Source organism: Neoarius graeffei, chromosome 7 (assembly GCF_027579695.1).
Source record: "Neoarius graeffei isolate fNeoGra1 chromosome 7, fNeoGra1.pri, whole genome shotgun sequence".
NCBI lineage: Eukaryota > Metazoa > Chordata > Actinopteri > Siluriformes > Ariidae > Neoarius > Neoarius graeffei.
In genome coordinates this window covers 69,502,731-69,522,159 of record NC_083575.1, presented here as the reverse complement: position 1 = coordinate 69,522,159, position 19,429 = coordinate 69,502,731, and the positions used below count along the sequence as shown (strand labels likewise).

Genomic DNA, 19,429 nt, shown 5'->3' with positions numbered 1-19,429 from the left:
TGCAACTTACTCCTAACTTTTAGTGTTTTTCTCCTCTAACACACTGGTAAAGGCTGAAAATAGTAAAGTTAAAAATTTAGAGTTACATGTGAAAAAGGGGAGGCGGTGTTCAATTTTTTCTTAGAAATTAATCTTATTGGTCAAAATACAGTTTCCAAAGATCACTAATAGTTTTTAATTTTCACATTTATTACGCTGTCATTAATAATTTGAACAAGTTGCTCATTTATGATGAAATCATGATGAAACAACACCTCCTTATTGGACAAATTTCATGGAAATGTCTTGGCCTTGAGAATGAGAGACATCAGGCAATGTGGACAAGTCACAGACGATGATGGGGAGATGAAGCCATTATTGCGGAAGGAAAAAGGCTAGGGTAAGGGTGGAGGATGTCTTCACAGACAGACACAAATATGTTTAAGGTATGGCATGCACTGGCTCATACACTATATGTCCAAAAGTTTGTGGACACCTGACCATCACATCCGCATGTGCTTTTTGAACACATCATTCCAAATTTAGTCCCCCTTTGCTGTTAGAATTAATGCTACTCTTTTGAAAAGGCTTTCCAATAGATTTCGGGGTGTGACTGTGGGGATTTGTGCTCATTCAACCACAACAGCATTACTGAGGTCAGGCACTGGTGTCAGGCGAGGAGACCTAGGGTGCAGTCAGCGGTCCAATTCATCCCAAAAGTGTTCAGCAGGGATGCAGTCAGGGCTCTGTGCAGGACACATGACTTCTTTCACACTAAACTTGCCAAACCATGTCTTCATGGAGCTCGTTTTTTTTTTCCAGAGGCATTGTCATGGGCCTGGAACAGGTCTGAGTCCCTTAGTTTCAGTGAAGGAAAATCTAAATCCTACAGAATACAAAGACATTCTATACCATTGTGGGCTTCCAACTTTGTAGCGACAGTTTGGGGAAGACTCACATATGGCTATCATGGTCAAGTGTCCACGTACTTTCGGCCATATAGTGTATATGGGTCGCATTAACACAAACAACTTACCGTTTTGCCAAACTCCATCTCTGAATAGAATCTATACCATGGTTCATTCTCTAAATCTACATCTTCAGGGGTTAAGTCCTGAGTTTACAAAGGCATGGCCACAAGGAATGGAGGACAAAGAGAGAGAAAGAGAAAGAGGACAGTTCAAAATACAAAGATAATGAGACGGAATGATGCATTTTACATGAAAAATAGGACAAATATTCCAGTTTCTTGGGCTCGCTCCAGGCGTATAAGCAACATGTTCCAGGAGGATGAGACTAACACAAAATTAGATTAGGTTTCTGCTTGTTTGAACGTCTGGTTTATATCAGTGGTCATGAGAACAGGAAACAGGAAATAAGCAACTTCTTTAGACAATGCTATAGTGAAGGATAGAGGCCCCTCATGGAATAGCATTTCTTTTACTGTGTTTTGACTATTCAAGAAATAAAATGGGTGACAGAACTTCACTAAATTAATAAGCATACCTCAAGTTCAGTTAGTTCTCTAATTATTTTTATTATTTTATCCTGACCAATTATTATTATTTGATTACTGTGTGCAATTTTTATTTTATCATTAGATAATTCTATACAGATATCCTAAAAAAAAAAATGGAGCCTAAAAATTAAAGATCTTATTTTACCCAAGATTGGTGTTGACCAATAGAAATACTTTCCTTACAAAGACTCTTTCCTAGCTTCAGCAGTGAGGGATGTGATCGAAGACACTCAAAACTGATTGAACAGATCACAACCTTCAGAACGAACCTATGATTGCAGCCATATGTCATCAGAGGCGTTACATAATAACAGCGGTTCACACTCTGAGTCATGTTTCCAAGGGCCTGAAAGGCAGAAAGAACCGCCTACAAACAGACACAAAACCCTGACAGCTGGAAAGGAGGAAGGGAGGCGTTGGTTTTCATGAAAAGCTGATACTCTTTGCATGGCTGACATGCGTTACTTATTCATGATCTTCCTTACAGCTTAACAAAGTGTCATCTTTACACTGTCTATGAGATCACGTTCTTAAAAACATTCAATGAAGTATGGTAGAAAACAACTACCACATTTTGTGCTGATCTAAAAGTTAAATGAAATAACAAGACATAATTGCCCTATTTCCTCACTCTCTGGAGGGAGTTACAGATTTTTTTAGACACAGATGATTCCAACATGATGAGGTCGCGATCTACTCATGATTACCCACAGGACCGAGACACAGCCTGAGCTGTTCACGCTGCACTCTTAAGCAAGCAGGAAAAAAAAAAACAGCCCTTAGAGTGTCACTGCATCATGCACACACACTTCCCAGCTGAGCAGAGCTTAAGCACATACACTAACACATGCATGCACACAGAGCGCATCGTACCGGCCTCTCCGCCCTCAGCACAGATGACTTTCCTGGCTCGTAGTCGAAGATGCTCCTGGGCTCAGCGCGATACTTCCTGGTGTCCACCTTCTTGTCAGGGGGCTCCCACTCATTTCTGCAGGGGACGAAAGAAGGAAAGAACCAATCCAGGGTGAGGAGATGGGGTTGCCATGGTGAGCAACAAGGGCGCGTTCTGCTTGAGCATCTTCATGATTTCATATGCATGGATTCTCTTGAAATGCCACACATTTTAATCAGCCTCTGTACTTATTATAATGGATCACAGAAATGGAATGTGGAAAAGGATGTTTTATACTTTGGTATGGATTTGCAAGTGTTTGGATAATTGCTGTAGGAATATATTTAATCCATGTTTGTGTTCCGTTGAGGTTGACCCATTTTCAGTTTTTGCTAAAAATTGAAAGGGCTCGGCTCAAACAAACCTCATAAATGTTTTTAAAATCCTATTTCTCTTGTTTTGCTTATGGTCAGGTCAGGTGAAATTAGTTTGTGTTAAAAACTACTGACCGTCATTGTATGTCAAGTTCATTGTATGTCAAGCTCAAATTTCATGATAAAGAATAGCAGATATTATTCTATCCTCATTCACTGGATAGGAGCATTCATGTGCTCTGATTGGCTACTCTACTACTAGGATATCAGCTCATATACCAGGAGTAGAGAAAAACAAAATGGCAGAGCGTTTTGCTGAACCAACTGAGGATGAAATAAAAACTGTACTCGAAAACAAAACCCCAAAAAATACAAAAAAGCAACAAAATATGGAATGAAAGTATTTGATGGTAAGAACGTCTCATCTCATCTCATTATCTGTAGCCACTTTATCCTGTTCTACAGGGTCGCAGGTAAGCTGGAGCCTATCCCAGCTGACTACGGGAGAAAGGCGGGGTACACCCTGGACAAGTCACCAGGTCATCACAGGGCTGACACATAGACACAGACAACCATTCACACTCACACCTACGGTCAATTTAGAGTCACCAGTTAACCTAACCTGCATGTCTTTGGACTGTGGGGGAAACCGGAGCACCCGGAGGAAACCCACGCAGACACGGGGAGAACATGCAAACTCCACACAGAAAGGCCCTCGCCGGCCCCGGGGCTCGAACCCGGACCTTCTTGCTATGAGGCGACAACGCTAACCACTACACCACCGTGCCACCTGGTAAGAACGTATCTTTTTTATTTTTCAAGAATTATTATTATAGCATTTTTCACAAATTGCTACTGTCATTTCGCCGGTTTGTTTACATTCTTCATCTTTAAGCATTCAAATTTGTAGAATTTTTTCAACTGGTTCAAAAGCTCAAAGAAAAATACAGTTTGAATATTTTACTATGCATGTATGAAATTTGTCACGTGTCCGCTAAGCGGAAATGATTTTATCGGACGTTTTGTATAAAGTTTTCATTTATCAAATTTGCAAAAAGTAAAAATGCTCCAGTGAATGTGGATATAATGAAACAGTTATTCCACTCAATCTCATCGTACATGGCTTACAGCCAACTCGGTGCTACATGCCTCGTCGGCTATCATCTCATGTACGACGAGATTGAGTGGAATAACTGTTAATTAACATATGATCAGTGTAGTAACTGTATTCCTGTAATGAAAGAGGTGGTCTGAAAGTATCTTTATTTTAATCTCTAGATACTCTAATCTTTAGATAATATACACCAGGGGTTCTCAACCTTTTGCAACCTGGGCCCCACCAAAGCTGGTTCATTGCAGTTGGGGGCCCCTCTTCTCGCCCCGCCCCCCCAAACACACTCACCCGCAGTGACGCCACCCGACCTACAGCACCTTATATCAACAGATAGATAGATAGATAGATAGATAGATAGATAGATAGATAGATAGATAGATAGATAGATAGCCAGCCAGCCCTGGGCTAGATTATTATTATTATTATTATTATTATCATTATTATTAGTAGTAGTAGTAGTAGCAGTAGTAGTAGCATTATCCATAGTAGACTAGCAGTAAGAAAACAACAAAAACAACAAATTATTTGGGTAGAGCTGAAATGGGGAAAGCAAAAATACAGTGTGGGGTAGTAGTCTTTAAAAAGACTGGGTTTTGCGCTGTATCGATGGATTGATGATAGTAGACTAGCGAGAGTCGGCACGAGTTAACTCGGCAAGAAACCAAACTAGTGTGTGTGTGGCAAGCACTCACACGGTGGCCACGGTATGCAGACTCACTCACGTGACGTTGCGTCATGTTCGCGTCACGGGCTTAAAATAACCTACACACAAGATTTTATGATAGATTGATGATAGATTTTATAATAGTATTGATTTGTATGTAATAGTCCAATGTCCTGCATTTTGACATGGGTAAATGTGTTGCATCTGCTTAGCTACTATAGCCTGTTAGCCCCAGATTTTTTTTTTCCTCCATACATGAAGCCTACTCGCGACCCCCCTGGAGTACCTCCGCGCCCCACCAGGGGGGCGCGCCCCCCCGGTTGAGAACCACTGATATACACCATATCAGAAATACAATATGAAATCACATTGCTCAGTCTTTCTGAATGTGTGCTTACTTTTCTGGCCGTAGAGTAGATGTTTGAGTTGGCATAGAGACTCTTCGCCTTGACTGTGAGCTACCCATGTCTACAGCACTTTTAGACCGAGGAACACTTTGCCCTGGACAACAAAGACCAGAGAAATGTATAATACACAACAAAATGAAAGGCCCAACTTAAATCTATGGCAACACACATTTCCTCAAAGAACAAAGAAATACACAAAGTTAGATTTATGGAGCATACAATTTACCAAAAAGAAGTACAAGATAGTTGCGCAAGTTCATCTATATTAGAAGTATACAAAGAAAAATACTACACATTTACCATAATCATCCACATGTGACGAGCTGTCGTCTGCAAAAGAGATAAAAATCAGCAGGAATCAAGGCCTGTAATTTGCTACCTGTTCATTGACAAAGAAAAGTTGTCTATCATTGTTCATTTACACAGTAACAGTTATTTAACATAAATAACATCAATATCAGCAGTGTATGATTAAGTCTAGAAGAGAAACAGCACATTGTGGGTCAATCATACAAAGTGAGAAACAAATATTTTTGAACCGTAATTAGTTGAGTTAGATATATAAAAAGTTTGTATTTCACATCAAAATATGAATAAGATGCTCAAATACATACAGTATCAGTCAAAAGTTTCGACGCACCTTCGAATTCAATGGATTTTGTTTATTTGTATTAATTAAAAGACACTTCATGATTTAAAGTAATGATGGATGTCGTTTCTCTTTACTTAGTTGAGTGGTTCTTGACATAATATGGATTACTGCAGTTGTGGAATAAGGCTAGTTACTGTATTGTTATTTACTATTTCCTGGTTGATGGTATCAAATGCATTAAGGCAAGAAAGCCTACTAAATTCCACCAACAAGTCCTAAGGTGTGCAATAGTGCGGGGTCGTCATTGTCATATTTTTCATTTCAAAATTCACCACACATTCTCTATTGGGGACAGAGGGGACAGGCACCCTCTTCTTCCACAGCCATGCTTTTGTAATATGTATAGAATGTGGTTTTGCATTGTCTTGTTGAAATATCCCTGGAAAAGATGCCGTCTTGAAGGCAGCATATGTTCCTCCAAAAGTACTCAATGTACTTTTCTGCATTAATGCTGTCATCACAGAAGTGTAAGTTACCTTTGCCAAGGGCACTGATACAACCCCATACCATGACAGACCCTGGCTTTTGGACTTGTTCCTGGTAACAATCTGGATGGTCCCTTTTCGCCTTTGGTCTGGAGCACACAGCATCCATTTCTTACAAAAAAGGATCTATAATACTGATTCATCTGACCACAGTACATGTTTCCACTGTGTGATGGTCCATCCCAGATGCCTCCGAGCCCAGAGAAACTGACGGTGCTTCTGGATACAGTTAACATAAGGCTTCTTTTTTGCACAGTAAAGATTTAACTGGCATTTGTGGATGTAACTCCGTATTGTAGAGCTTGACAAAGGTTTTCTAAAGTAATCTGAAGCCCATGTGGTTTTATCAGCGAGAAATAAATAACGGTTCTTGATGCAGTGCCATCTGAGGGATCAGAGCTCACGAGTGTTCAGCTTAGGCTTGAGCCCTTACCCTTTATCCACCGAAATTCCTCCAGAGTCCTTGAACTGGTCAATGATATTATGCTCTGTAGAGGGTGATATATCCAAATCCCTTCACATCTCTCTTTGTATAACATTGTTTTTAAACATTTCAATACATTTTCTCAAGTATTATTTTGACAAACTGGAGATCCTTAGTCCGTCTTTGCTCTTCAAAGACTAGGACTTTCCTGGATACTGACTTTGTACAAAATCATGATCACAATCACCTGTTGACATCACCTGTTTCAAATCACATCATTATTTAACTGTTTTACCTCATTACTAGCCCTAAACTGCCCCTTCCCACCTTTCTTTGGAATGTGCTGAAGGCCTGAAACGCAGGAATGGATGTATATGAACAAATGAAATTAAGTTGACCAAACAAAACTTGAAATATCTTGGGTTCATACCATCTGAAATGAAATACAAATCAGAATAAATTTAAAAATCACTGCTTTCTTTTGTTTTTTTTTAAATTTACATTTTCCATACTGTCCCAACTTTTTCTGATTTGGGGTTGTATTATCAGCTCCTACAAAGCCCAGATCTTAAATTTCAGGTCTAGTCAAGCCAGTAGATGGTGATGTTTTTCAGCTCATAACAAACCGTTTTAAAACCTGGGGTTTAGATACTATACAGGTTACAAATTGAGCAGAAAGTAACAGAAAACATTACTTTGAGCACTTCATACCCACCACTCCCTGCAATTTCAGCCATTTACATTCTTTCTTCACTTTGTTTAGAGGCAACAGTTATTTCCAATCCATTAGTCTTGTCCTGAGTCTTTCAATAATTTAAAAGAGCACTTCTCTAAAAGCAATGCCATCTAACGCATTGTAGAAGCATTAGAGTGCTAATGTTGGATGCAATAATCAATCTATGCTTTTTAAATACACGGTGATAACCTGGACAGCTTGACAACTCTTCTGAAGTTATGGTTCACCTTGACAGATGAATGGACTGACTGGTGCTTTAGAATATCAGTTTATTGACACAAGGGCATTGTTCATGGTGTGAGGAAACCACATGTTAATTTATGATCATCTGGGCTGAAGGACTGAGCCTATAATGATGATCGAGCTGTATGTGGCAGAAGCCAGGAAAAGCTTTAGAGCTACAGATGATGCTGATGTTAGTGCCATCTAGCTTACTACTGAGTGAAAATGGTGCCAAATGAAGGAGTATGAACCTGTGTCAAGCGTACAATGGATTCAGTTAAAACAATTAAAATTCCCTTTAGCAGCTCAAGACAATGTCAGTGAGTGCTAAAAATGTTAAGCATTGTTATCAGCTGCATAACAGCTGATAACAATGCTTAACATTTATACCAAGAGAACGTTTATACCAACGTTCTCTTGGTATAAAGTTTATACCAAGAGAACATGAAATACAGAGATCATTGACCTGTATACAGTGCTGAAAGGTTCACAATCACTGTCATAACAACAACAACAACAACAACAACAATGTTGTTGTTGTTTTTGTATTCACAATGAAACCAACTACAATCATTAATGCTAACAGTAACACTGTAGCACTATTCCAAATTATAAAAACAAGTTCCTTTTGGGTTCTTTAGATGGTTCTGGCTTCCATGAAAGGGTTTTTCAAAATGTATACTCAATATAATTAACAGTTATTCCATGAAATCAAGTCGTACATGAGCTGATAGCTGACAAGGCGCGTAGCACTGAGTTGGCTATAAACTATGTACGACGAGACCGAGTGGAATAACTGTTTTATTCTATCCACATTAACTGGATTTTGAGAAACAGAGTATTTTTATTTTTTGCAAATTAGATAAATAAAAACTTTATACAAAACGTCTAACAAAATAATTTCCGCTTAGAATGTAAACAAACCGGCGGAATGACAATAGCAATTTGTGAAAAGTGCTATAATAATAATAATTCTCAAAAAATAAAAGATACATTCTTACCATCAAATACTTTTATTCCATATTTTGTTGATATTTTTTTTGTATTTCTGGGGGGGGGGTTTCTTCTTCTTCTTTAGGGTTTTTTGGCGGTTAGCAAACCGACTTAAAGATGCCTTACCGCCAGCGATTGGGCTGGAATGTGGAACAGGAGATACTGGGGGGGGGGACTATATTCTTTTAGCTATTTCCATTCCTTTTAAATATTTGATAATAATTTTGGGAGTTTTGTTTTCCAGTAGAGTTTTTATTTCATCCTCGATTGGTTCAGCAACACGCTCCGCCATTTTGTTTTTCTCTACTCACAGTATATGAGCTGATAGCCTAGTAGTAGAGTAGCCAATCAGAGCACATGATTGGTCATATCCAGTGAATGTGGACAGAATAATTAGTATTAGATTATGTTAGATTAATCTTTTCTATCTTATCAGCTATGTTGAGAAAATAATCAAACTAAAAATTACTTTGAAAATGGAGAAAAGTGCACAGTGGATGTCAGAGGGAGTGAGCAGCTGCCAAGCTGAATGTGATGGAAAAGTTGAGAGGGTTAAAGTGAGCAGATGGAAGAGCAGATGTGAGTTAATGGTACCTCTTGTTTTCAGTGGCCTGTCATAGCTCTCGGGGAATATGTAGGTGGGACGGTATGGATTTTCCTCAACAGGTTCTGAATAGGATGGATGACAGAATACACACTGAGGAGGATGTGTACACGCAAACACACACAGACAGAGATGCAGCGCAAGCCTGGACTCATTATGTACACACTGATGTACTGTAACATACAAAGCCATAAAAACAGCAGTCAGGCTTATGGAAAGGGCTTTACCTGTAACTCGGTGGATTTGTTTGAACATGTTCTTGTACCAGTCCTTGGACTTTTCTGTGTTCTGTAAAATATTATGAAGTATAGTCAGATACCATGTGTACCTAATTACTCAGAGACTGGTCAAGCTACACAGTCAATATTTATCAATAAAATGTTGCTAACATAAAAAAAAAATCAAATAATCAGAAATCATCAAACGCTAGCTGGTACTGAAATTCAGACTGGTACTGAAATTCTTTTCACTATGGGTTGAAGTACTGTTTTTATTCTTACCCGTACTGGGACTCGGGGCTTCTCCAGTGGGACAGGAGATGCTGGGTGAACAGTAATCGTCATTCTCTTACCCTCCATCTGTGTAGAGGCTCTTTGAGGATCTTCAGGTGGAGGACAGACCTGGTTCTCGGTGGGGCCCTGATCACACACGCTGTCCTGCTGCTCTACAGCATCTACATCGCCATCAGAACACACAGAATAAAATGATCAAATATCAAAATAAATACAAACTACAGTCACATTGCTCTTGGTGTGGAAATGTTTAAATTTAGGCTGCTTGACAGCCACCAGTAGCATGCCACATCTGAAGTTCTCTATAACAGTAATTCAATATGAATTGGTGTAATTATTGTATTGTTATATACCATATATACATAATACACACATGTTTTGCTTGCTTCACAGATTTTTTTTCTGGCTGATGATTTTGGTTTGAGTGGACAGGATGTGTACCTGTGTCATGCTGCAACAGAACAATAGTTGGGTATACACTGCTGTTTGGTGCACACACAGATGGCACAGTGGCTGATGATGGGAGATCACTCACACCTAAGCTTATAGGACACTCGACCTACAACCAACAACAGGGAATTAGAGAATGAAACATAATACTATACCATCTACAAACCCCAGACTACAACACTTGTGTAAGTTTTAAAAAGCAAGAAACAACAACAAAAAAAAACAATAGGCTGATGATGAATTGGACTTGTCCAGCGTGTACCCCGCCTCTCGCCCATAGTCAGCTGGGATAGGCTCCAGCTTGCCTGCGACCCTGTAGAACAGGATAAGCGGCTACAGATAATGGATGGATGAATTGGTCTCTAGTTTCAGAACCTATATGAAAAGTTGTGTATTGCATGAAAAAAATTATTAAGCATACTTTAAACCCTAAAACATAGAATAAGAGAGATAGAATTGTAAATTAGAAGTGCACACGGTAGAGTGCATGCCTCTGCCAAGCCACATATTATCCATCCATCCATCCATTATCTGTAGCCGCAGTGTAGTCCTGTTCTACAGGGTCGCAGGCAAGCTGGAGCCTATCCCAGCTGACTATGGGCAAAAGGCAGGGTACACCCTGGACAAGTCGCCAGGTTATCGCAGGGCGCCACATATTATCAACATCAAAATCCAGTCACTTGAACCTAGGATAATACAAAAGCTGTCCACCAAATTTCATCCAAATCCATTCACTACTTTTTGAGTTACGTTGGGAACAGACAAAAAAAAAATCCTGGATCCGCATACATATCCAGAGTTGCATCAAAATCTAATCAATTGTTCCTTGGCCAATGGTTCACCTTTCCTCAAAATTTCATCGAAATTCATTCACTACTTTTTGAGTTATGCTGGGAACAGACAAACAAACAAACAAAAAGTCGTACAGAGCACGAGACTTGCGAAAATCACAAAGAAATAGTAGTTATGGCCAATTAGGTGTTTTTACAAGATTTGACCTTGGTGACCTTGACCTTTGACCTTGACCCACCAAAAACTAATGATGTCTTTGTGTGACCCTAGTGAGTTGTCCTGTGCATTTTGGTGAAGATTGGTCAAGAAATGGCGATGCTAGAGCACCAACCAACAAACGGACAGATCAACATACTTTCAAAAATCTCTGATTTTCGCAAGTAACAAAAATCTCTGATTTTCGCAAGTAACAAATGGAGGTGAAAACATAACCTCCTCCAACAAAGTTGGCAGAGGTAATAAATCATTTCTATAATAGTAATGAGTTTCATAAAGCACCTGCTAAAGACCTGTCTTGCTTCTGCTGCAAAGTAAAATCTGATTTTATGATAAATGGTTTTTTTTATTTCAATTTCATAAGAATGAAATCATAGGAAAATTATAAACATGATCTCTGAGTCACCAAGAACCTCTGATATAAACTGAATCAGGTAATTTGCTAAGAATTTTCCTATATGAGACCATGTTGACTAAATCTGAACTGGAATTAAACCGAGTTAAAACTATTCAGCTGAACAGCAGTGATGTTGTGCTCACTTACCTGTGTTGTAGCCTTGCTGACTTGGTCTGAATTTAAATCAGCTCCGGTGCTATTGAGCCTTTTCTCTGCCAAATCCGTTTCTGTGGCATCTCCATTGACCGCTCTGTGGCATTCACCTAAAAACAATTCCAAGAGTTTAAAGTTTAAAAAGGTCTGTATATCTGTCAGAACCTTTTGAAATTGAACAAGGCATAAACATGAAGCAATGCCGTCTCCACTTGGCACCAACACTGTTTTGTTTTCAATGCTAACCGCAAAACTATGCCAGGACAGATCTGTTTATCCTCAATTAAACGAATCGCCAGTCCTGTCAGGACTGAGTAAAAGGTCTTCAGATGCTAATTTCCTACAGCTGGGAACAGCGATTCCCTCACAATCTGTGAACTTTGTCATTCGAACAAGGAAGCCATTGACTCCACTGTAAGAAGTGTTTGTTTCTCTGGCCTTTTTATTCCACCACAACAATTATAGCATCTCACCCATGTCCTGGAAGAAAGCCAGCATAGTTTCTAACACTCTGATCGCCAATAAACACACTGACTGCAGTCTCAGTCTCATGTGGGAGTTTTAGACAAAAGCTCTTTGATGCACCCCAGTAAATATGGGGGTTCATGGAACGTTATTTGGGCTGCTCAGCAACCGAGTTGGCAGTCACACACCAATGTGTGTGTTCCATATCAAAACACTTGGACATTTTTTTGAGTGCACACTGAGATAAATTAAATTACTGAACTTTTGACTGGAACATATGATCAGCACTTATAAATACAACCACATTTTTTCTGTGTATATTATTCATAAAGATATGAGGATAAGATATGAGCTTTCACTCACTCTTGGCTGGACTCATAACCTGTTCCTGGGTGATACAATCTCCATCATCAACGTGCACTAATGTAGCTCTCAGAGTAACAGCCCCCTTCCCCTTACACACACGGGTTGGATCCAACTCTTCAGACAGAGAAAATAAGTAATAGAAGAAGACAAACAAAGAAAATTATAACAACTGCATCATGCCTTTGGTATTAACATACTGTATATACAATAGGTACATTGTGACAAAATGTACATTTAAAGTTGTCAATTAAGTGTGTCAGTTCTTGCTTATCATCTTAACAGTACCAGTCAAAAGTTTGGACACCCCTACTCATTCATAAGATTTTCTGTATTTTGACTATTTTCTACACTGTAGAGTAATACTGAAAACATCAAAACTATGAAATAACATCCATCCATCCATCCATCCATCCATTATCTGTAGCCGCTTATACATATATGGATTTCTGTGGTAAACAAACAAGTGTGAAAAAAATTTCATACAGTGGTGCTTGAAAGTTTGTGAACCCTTTAGAATCTTCTATATTTCTGCATAAATAGGACCTAAAACATCATCAGATTTCCACACAAGTCCTAAAAGTAGATAAAGAGAACCCAGTTAAACAAATGAAACAAAAATATTATACTTGGTCATTTATTTATTGAGGAAAATGATCCAATATTACATATCTGTGAGGGGCAAAAGTACAGTGCCTTGAAAAAGTATTCATACCCCTTGAACTTTTTCACATTTTTCCACCTTACAACCACAAACTTAAAAGTTTTTTATTGAGATTTTATGTGATAGACCAACACAGAGTAGCACATAATTGTGAAGTGAAACGAAAATGATAAATGGTCTTCAAAATTTTAAACAAATAAAAATCTGAAAAATGTGGTGTGCATTAGTATTCAGCCGCCTGTACTCTGATACCTCTAAATACAATCCAGTGCAATCAATTGCCTTCAGAAGTCATCTAATTAGTTACTAGAGTCCTACTGTGTGTAATTTACTCTCAGCATAAATACACTTGTTCTGTGAAGGCCTCAGTGGTTTGTTAGAGAACACTGAAGAACAAACAACATCATGAAGACCAAAGAACTCACCAGACAGGTCAGGGATAAAGTTCTGGAGAAGTTTAAAGCAGAGTTAGGTTATAAAAAAATATCCCAAACTCTGAACATCTCAAGAAGCACTGTTCAATCCATCATTCAAAAATGGAAAAAGTATGGCACAACTGCAAACCTACCAAGACATGGCCATCCACCTGAACTGACAGAGTGAGCAAGGAGAGCACTGGTCAGAGAAGCAGCCAAGAGGCCCATGATCACTCTGGAGGAGCTGCAGAAATCCACAGCTCAGGTGGGAGAATCTGTGCACAGGACAACTATAAGTCGTACATTCCACAAATCTGGCCTTTTTGGAAGAGTGGCAAGAAGAAAGCCATTGTTGAAAGACAGGCATAAGAAGTCCCGTTTGCAGTTTGCCAGAAGCCATGTAGGGGACACAGCAAACATGTGGAAGAAGGTGGTTTGGTCAGATGAGACCAAAGTTGAACTTTTTGGCCTAAATGCAAAGCACTATGTGTGGTGGAAAACTAACACTGCTCATCACCCTGCACACACCATCCCCACTGTGAAACATGGTGGTGGCAGCATCATGCTATGGGGATGCTTTTCTTCAGCAGGGACAGGGAAGCTGGTCAGAGTTGATGGGAAGATGGATGGAGCTAAATACAGGGCAATCCTGGAAGAAAACCTGTTGGAGGCTGCAAAAGACTTGAGACCAGGAAGGAGATTCACCTTCCAGCAAGACAATGACCCTAAACATACAGCCAGAGCTACAATGGAATGGTTTAGATCAAAGAATATTCATGTGTTAGAATGGCCCAGTCAAAGTCCAGACCTAAATCCCATTGAGCATCTGTGGCAAGACTTGAAAATTGCTGTTCACAGACTCTCTCCATCCAATCTGGCTGAGCTTGAGCTATTTTGCAAAGAAGAATGGGCAAAAATTTCAGTGTCTAGATGTGCAAAGCTGGTAGAGACATACCACAAAAGACTTGCAGCTGTAATTGCAGCAAAAAGGTGGTTCTACAAAGTATTGATGCAGGGGGGCTGTATACTAATGCACATCACATTTTTCAGATTTTTATTTGTTTAAAATTTTGAAGACCATTTATCATTTTCGTTTCACTTCACAAGTATGTGCTACTCTGTGTTGGTCTATCACATAAAATCTCAATAAAAAACTTTTTTCGTGGTTGTAAGGTGGAAAAATGCGAAAAAGTTCACATTATGAGGTATGAATACTTTTTCAAGGCATTGTATGTGAACCTTTGCTTTCAGTATCTAGTGTGACCCCCTTGTGCAGCAATAACTGCAACTAAACGTTTCCGGTAACTGTTGATCAGTCCTGCACACCAGCTTGGAGGAATTTTAGCCCATTCCTCCGTACAGAACAGCTTCAACTCTGGGATGCTGGTGGGTTTCCTTCACATGAACTACTCGCTTCAGGTCCTTCCACAACATTTCGATTGGATTAAGGTCAGGACTTTGACTTGGCCATTCCAAAACATTACCTTTATTCTTCTTGAACCATTCTTTGGTAGAACGATTTGTGTGCTTATGGTCGTTGTCTTGCTGCATGACCCACCTTCTCTTGAGATTCAGTTGTCCTGACATTTTCCTTTAGAATTCGCTGGTATAATTCAGAATTCATTGTTCCATCAATGATGGCAAGCCGTCCCGGCCCAGATGCAGCAAAACAGGCCCAAACCATGATACTACCACCACCATGTTTCACAGATGGGATAAGGTTCTTATGCTGGAATGCAGTGTTTTCCTTTCTCCAAACATAATGCTTCTCATTTAAACCAAAAAGTTCTATTTTGGTCTCATCCGTCCGCAAAACATTTTTCCAATAGCCTTCTGGCTTGTCTACATGATCTTTAGCAAACTGCAGATGAGCAGCAATGTTCTTTTTGGAGAGCAGTGGCTTTCTCCTTGCAACCCTGCCATGCACACCATTGTTGTTCAGTGTTCTCCTGATGGTGGACTCATGAACATTAACATTAGCCAATGTGAGAGAGGCCTTCAGTTGCTTAGAAGTTACCCTGGGGTCCTTTGTGACCTCGTCGACTATTACACGCCTTGCTCTTGGAGTGATCTTTGTTGGTCAAGCACTCCTGGGGAGTGTAACAATGGTCTTGAATTTCCTCCACTTGTACACAATCTGTCTGACTGTGGATTGGTGGAGTCCAAACTCTTTAGAGATGGTTTTGTAACCTTTTCCAGCCTGATGAGCATCAACAATGCTTTTTCTGAGGTCCTCAGAAATCTCCTTTGTTCGTGCCATGATACACTTCCACAAACATGTGTTGTGAAGATCAGACTTTGATAGATCCCTGTTCTTTAAATAAAACAGGGTGCCCACTCACACCTGATTGTCATCCCATTGATTGAAAACACCTGACTCTAATTTCTCCTTCAAATTAACTGCTAATCCTAGAGGTTCACATACTTTTGCCACTCACAGATATGTAATATTGGATCATTTTCCTCAATAAATAAATGACCAAGTATAATATTTTTGTCTCATTTGTTTAACTGGGTTCTCTTTATCTACTTTTAGGACTTGTGTGAAAATCTGATGATGTTTTAGGTCCTATTAATGCAGAGATATAGAAAATTCTAAAGGGTTCACAAACTTTCAAGCACCACTGTATTTTAGATTCTTCAAAGTAGCCACCGTTTACCTTGATGACAGACTTAACTTCTATAGTATTTGTGTTCACAACCCAGGATCAGAATTATTTTTCAGTAAGATTCACCCACAGGTTTGCAGTGCTTAGCAAAGCTGGAGCTTGCACATGATCGATTCCATTGAACTGGTGTTGTGTGTTACTAACCTGACCTTGGCTTCAGAGATAAACTTTCATTATGTAACCTATGTTTGTTGCTGATAAAACTGCCCTCACCAGTGGGCATCAGATCTGGAGAGCTCTTCATGGTCCTCAGAGGAGTGATCCGCACTGCAGAGACACTTCGTGGACATGTAATGAGTGGACGTGCTGCCAGTTGCAAAAAAAAAAGAGAGAGAGCAATAAGTGAGAAGATAAGAGATAGCTCGTTGCATTCAGGAATTATATTGTGCTATGTGGTAGGGTTTTTTTTTTCTGTCAAGTGGATTAGAATATCAAATCAAATGGATATGTAGCAGAAAAAGTATACAGTATGACAGAAAACAAAATGCAAAAGGAAAGTTTTTTTTAATTGTCTGAATGGAAACACTATCAGGATATTACCATCTGTATCATGGCACACTTAGCAGTAAGTTAAAATACATACTTGAGACCTCGTTTCAGTACATATACTGTATACAGGAGCTTTATCAGGTCTACTGAATATGAGGAAGTTCCCTGACATTACACAGTAATCTTGATTCACACCCATGACATCATTACTAACACGACACAGGCATCTTAATGTGTTTCTTCTTCAGATTCCCCCAGGCTTACTACTGTAAGATATGAAATGGAAAATGTTCTTTATATGACAGAATAGGATAAGAAATTATTTTGTGCTCCCTGTGCAAAAGTCTTAGGCACCCTATTTTTTTTTCATACAAACTTTGTTATAGATTTCTATTTTATGACTTCTACATTATCGAGTCAGTACAAAAACATTTTAGAGTCCAAATGTTTGTTTTCCAGTACAAAATTAAATGTTACAGATAAAAAAAAAAAAAAGTTTGTATCTGAGCAGCATATTACATAAGAGAGCACTTTTCAGATTAAAAAAGAAAACATGGGGGCGTCGTGGCTCAGGAGCCATATCATAAATCCGGGGACCTGGGTTCGATTCTGACCCGAGGTCATTTCCCGGTCCCTCCCCGTCTCTCTCTCCCGCTCATTTCCTGTCTCTACACTGTCCTATCCAATAAAAAGGTGAAAAAAAAATCTTTTAAAAGAAAACATAATGAAGGCTATTGGGTTTTGGTGCAAAATTAAGTGAGTATGACAGTCAAAGTGTCCAGAAGAACTGTGGCTGGTTCTGTAAGATGCTCAGTAAAACCTACAGCTCATTTCCTTATACTGTAAAACTGCACTCACTGTACCGGAGACTACTAATTTTTTTTTTTTTAAAGCAAAGGGTCGTCTGACACCAAATACTGACTTTGTTTCATTTATTATAGCTTACTGCTGTTTATAGTAATTTTTTTAACGCTGAAATATTTATTTTAATTATTTTGAAGTCATTTTTGGTCAACAGCATTTCTTTACATGTGCCTAAGACTTTTGCACAGTACTGTAGATCTGTAGTTTGAAGACCTGAAGGCAAGGACAAACAATTGTAAAAACCCGGCATTGTGGGGTTTTTTTTTTTTTTTGCTTTGTTTTAATGTGCATGAGGAAGAAGGGTGAGTGAGCAAAGATGGATGATGTAAAGGAAACAGCAGAGAGGAAATGAGACAAAGGGAGACTCAACAATACAGTCGTCCAAGGGGGAAACACAATGAGCGTCAGTGTGTGTTTGCTCATTCACTAAAGCAAGAAATCAACCGTCTGCCGGAAAATATGGGTGTATAGCAGCGCCGCTGTTCAAACACACTGTACTATATGTGCACTGTACATACACTACTGTTCAAAAGTTTGGGGTCACTTTGAAATGTCCTTATTTTTGAAAGAAAAGCACTGTTCTTTTCAATGAAGATCACTTTAAACTAATCAGAAATCCACTCTATACATTGCTAATGTGGTAAATGACTGTTCTAGCTGCAAATGTCTGGTTTTTGGTGCAATATCTCCATAGGTGTATAGAGGCCCATTTCCAGCAACTATCACTCCAGTGTTCTAATGGTACAATGTGTTTGCTCATTGCCTCAGAAGGCTAATGGATGATTAGAAAACCCTTGTACAATCATGTTAGCACAGCTGAAAACAGTTGAGCTCTTTAGAGAAGCTATAAAACTGACCTTCCTTTGAGCAGATTGAGTTTCTGGAGCATCACATTTGTGGGGTCGATTAAATGCTCAAAATGGCCAGAAAAATGTCTCGACTATATTTTCTATTCATTTTACAACTTATGGTGGTAAATAAAAGTGTGGCTTTTCATGGAAAACACAAAATTGTCTGGGTGACCCCAAACTTTTGAACGGTAGTGTAAATAACTATTCTGAGAGAACTAGATGTGGCTGGGACGGTACTGCTTGTCATACACACATGATAATAGGGTTGTTGGGGGTTTTTTTTTTACTTTTTTAATACAGCATAAATACTTTTTCTTGAACATTGTATGTGCATTAACAATACAGGAAAAGCCACTCATTTGGAATATTATCCAACTAAAAAACAAATAAATACCAGTAATACAGAATAGGTTCTTCAGCCTGGTTTTTTGAGGAACTTTTTATATTTTCAGATGCAATCTGTTAATTCTGGTTCTGTGAAAATATGAAGCAAGGATCTGTTTTTCTTGTTAACCTTGGCCCTAGTCTCGCAATTCAGGACTCTAGCATTCGCTTGGTTGTCTGGAATGTTTTGTCAATAAACTCGACCAAGACACACCTCTTTTTTTTTTCCCAAAAGAGACCATCTGACTGACACGATGATCACCTGACTGTTGACTGCTTCAAAACCTTAAAATGGAATGTGAACTGTGAGTACAGTGACTAGATCCTATTCTGAAACTCAACTGTGCTGCAGTGTTCAAAGGTTTATTTTCTCAATGAAAACCTGTACAAGTAAACGCATACAATGGATATAAAAAGTGTACACACCCCGTTAAAATGATAGGTTTTTCTGATGTAAAAAAAATGAGACCATGATAAATAATTTTAAAACTTTTCCCACGTTTAATGTAACCTATAACCTGTCCAATTCAATTGAAAAGTAAACAAATCTGTTAGGGGGAAAAACATAAAAAATTAAAAACATAAAATAAGCTGGTTGCATAAGTGTGCACACCCTTAAACTAATACTTTATTGAAGCACCTTTTGATTTAATTACAGCATTCAGTCTTTTTGGGTCGG

The 19,429-nt window shown here is 38.9% G+C and overlaps 1 protein-coding gene across 4 annotated transcripts in view; it reads right to left on the bottom strand.

Moving 5' to 3' along the window:
• Positions 1-19,429, bottom strand: part of LOC132889632 (sorbin and SH3 domain-containing protein 1) — a 117,791-nt gene that overhangs the window by 71,636 nt on the left and 26,726 nt on the right. For 3 of the 4 annotated variants that reach the window (XM_060926332.1, XM_060926328.1, XM_060926330.1), the window contains exons 3-13: positions 16,376-16,468; positions 12,414-12,530; positions 11,580-11,695; positions 10,019-10,136; positions 9,566-9,738; positions 9,293-9,353; positions 9,056-9,130; positions 5,250-5,279; positions 4,941-5,043; positions 2,372-2,486; positions 1,016-1,093 (exon numbers count right to left, since the gene is read on the bottom strand). In XM_060926332.1, the coding sequence (XP_060782315.1) occupies positions 1,016-1,093; positions 2,372-2,486; positions 4,941-5,043; positions 5,250-5,279; positions 9,056-9,130; positions 9,293-9,353; positions 9,566-9,738; positions 10,019-10,136; positions 11,580-11,695; positions 12,414-12,530; positions 16,376-16,406 (1,017 nt within the window). In that variant the 5' untranslated portion in view covers positions 16,407-16,468. The remainder of the gene's footprint in view (positions 1-1,015; positions 1,094-2,371; positions 2,487-4,940; positions 5,044-5,249; positions 5,280-9,055; positions 9,131-9,292; positions 9,354-9,565; positions 9,739-10,018; positions 10,137-11,579; positions 11,696-12,413; positions 12,531-16,375; positions 16,469-19,429) is intronic. The other variant, XM_060926329.1, reaches the window with a different exon arrangement.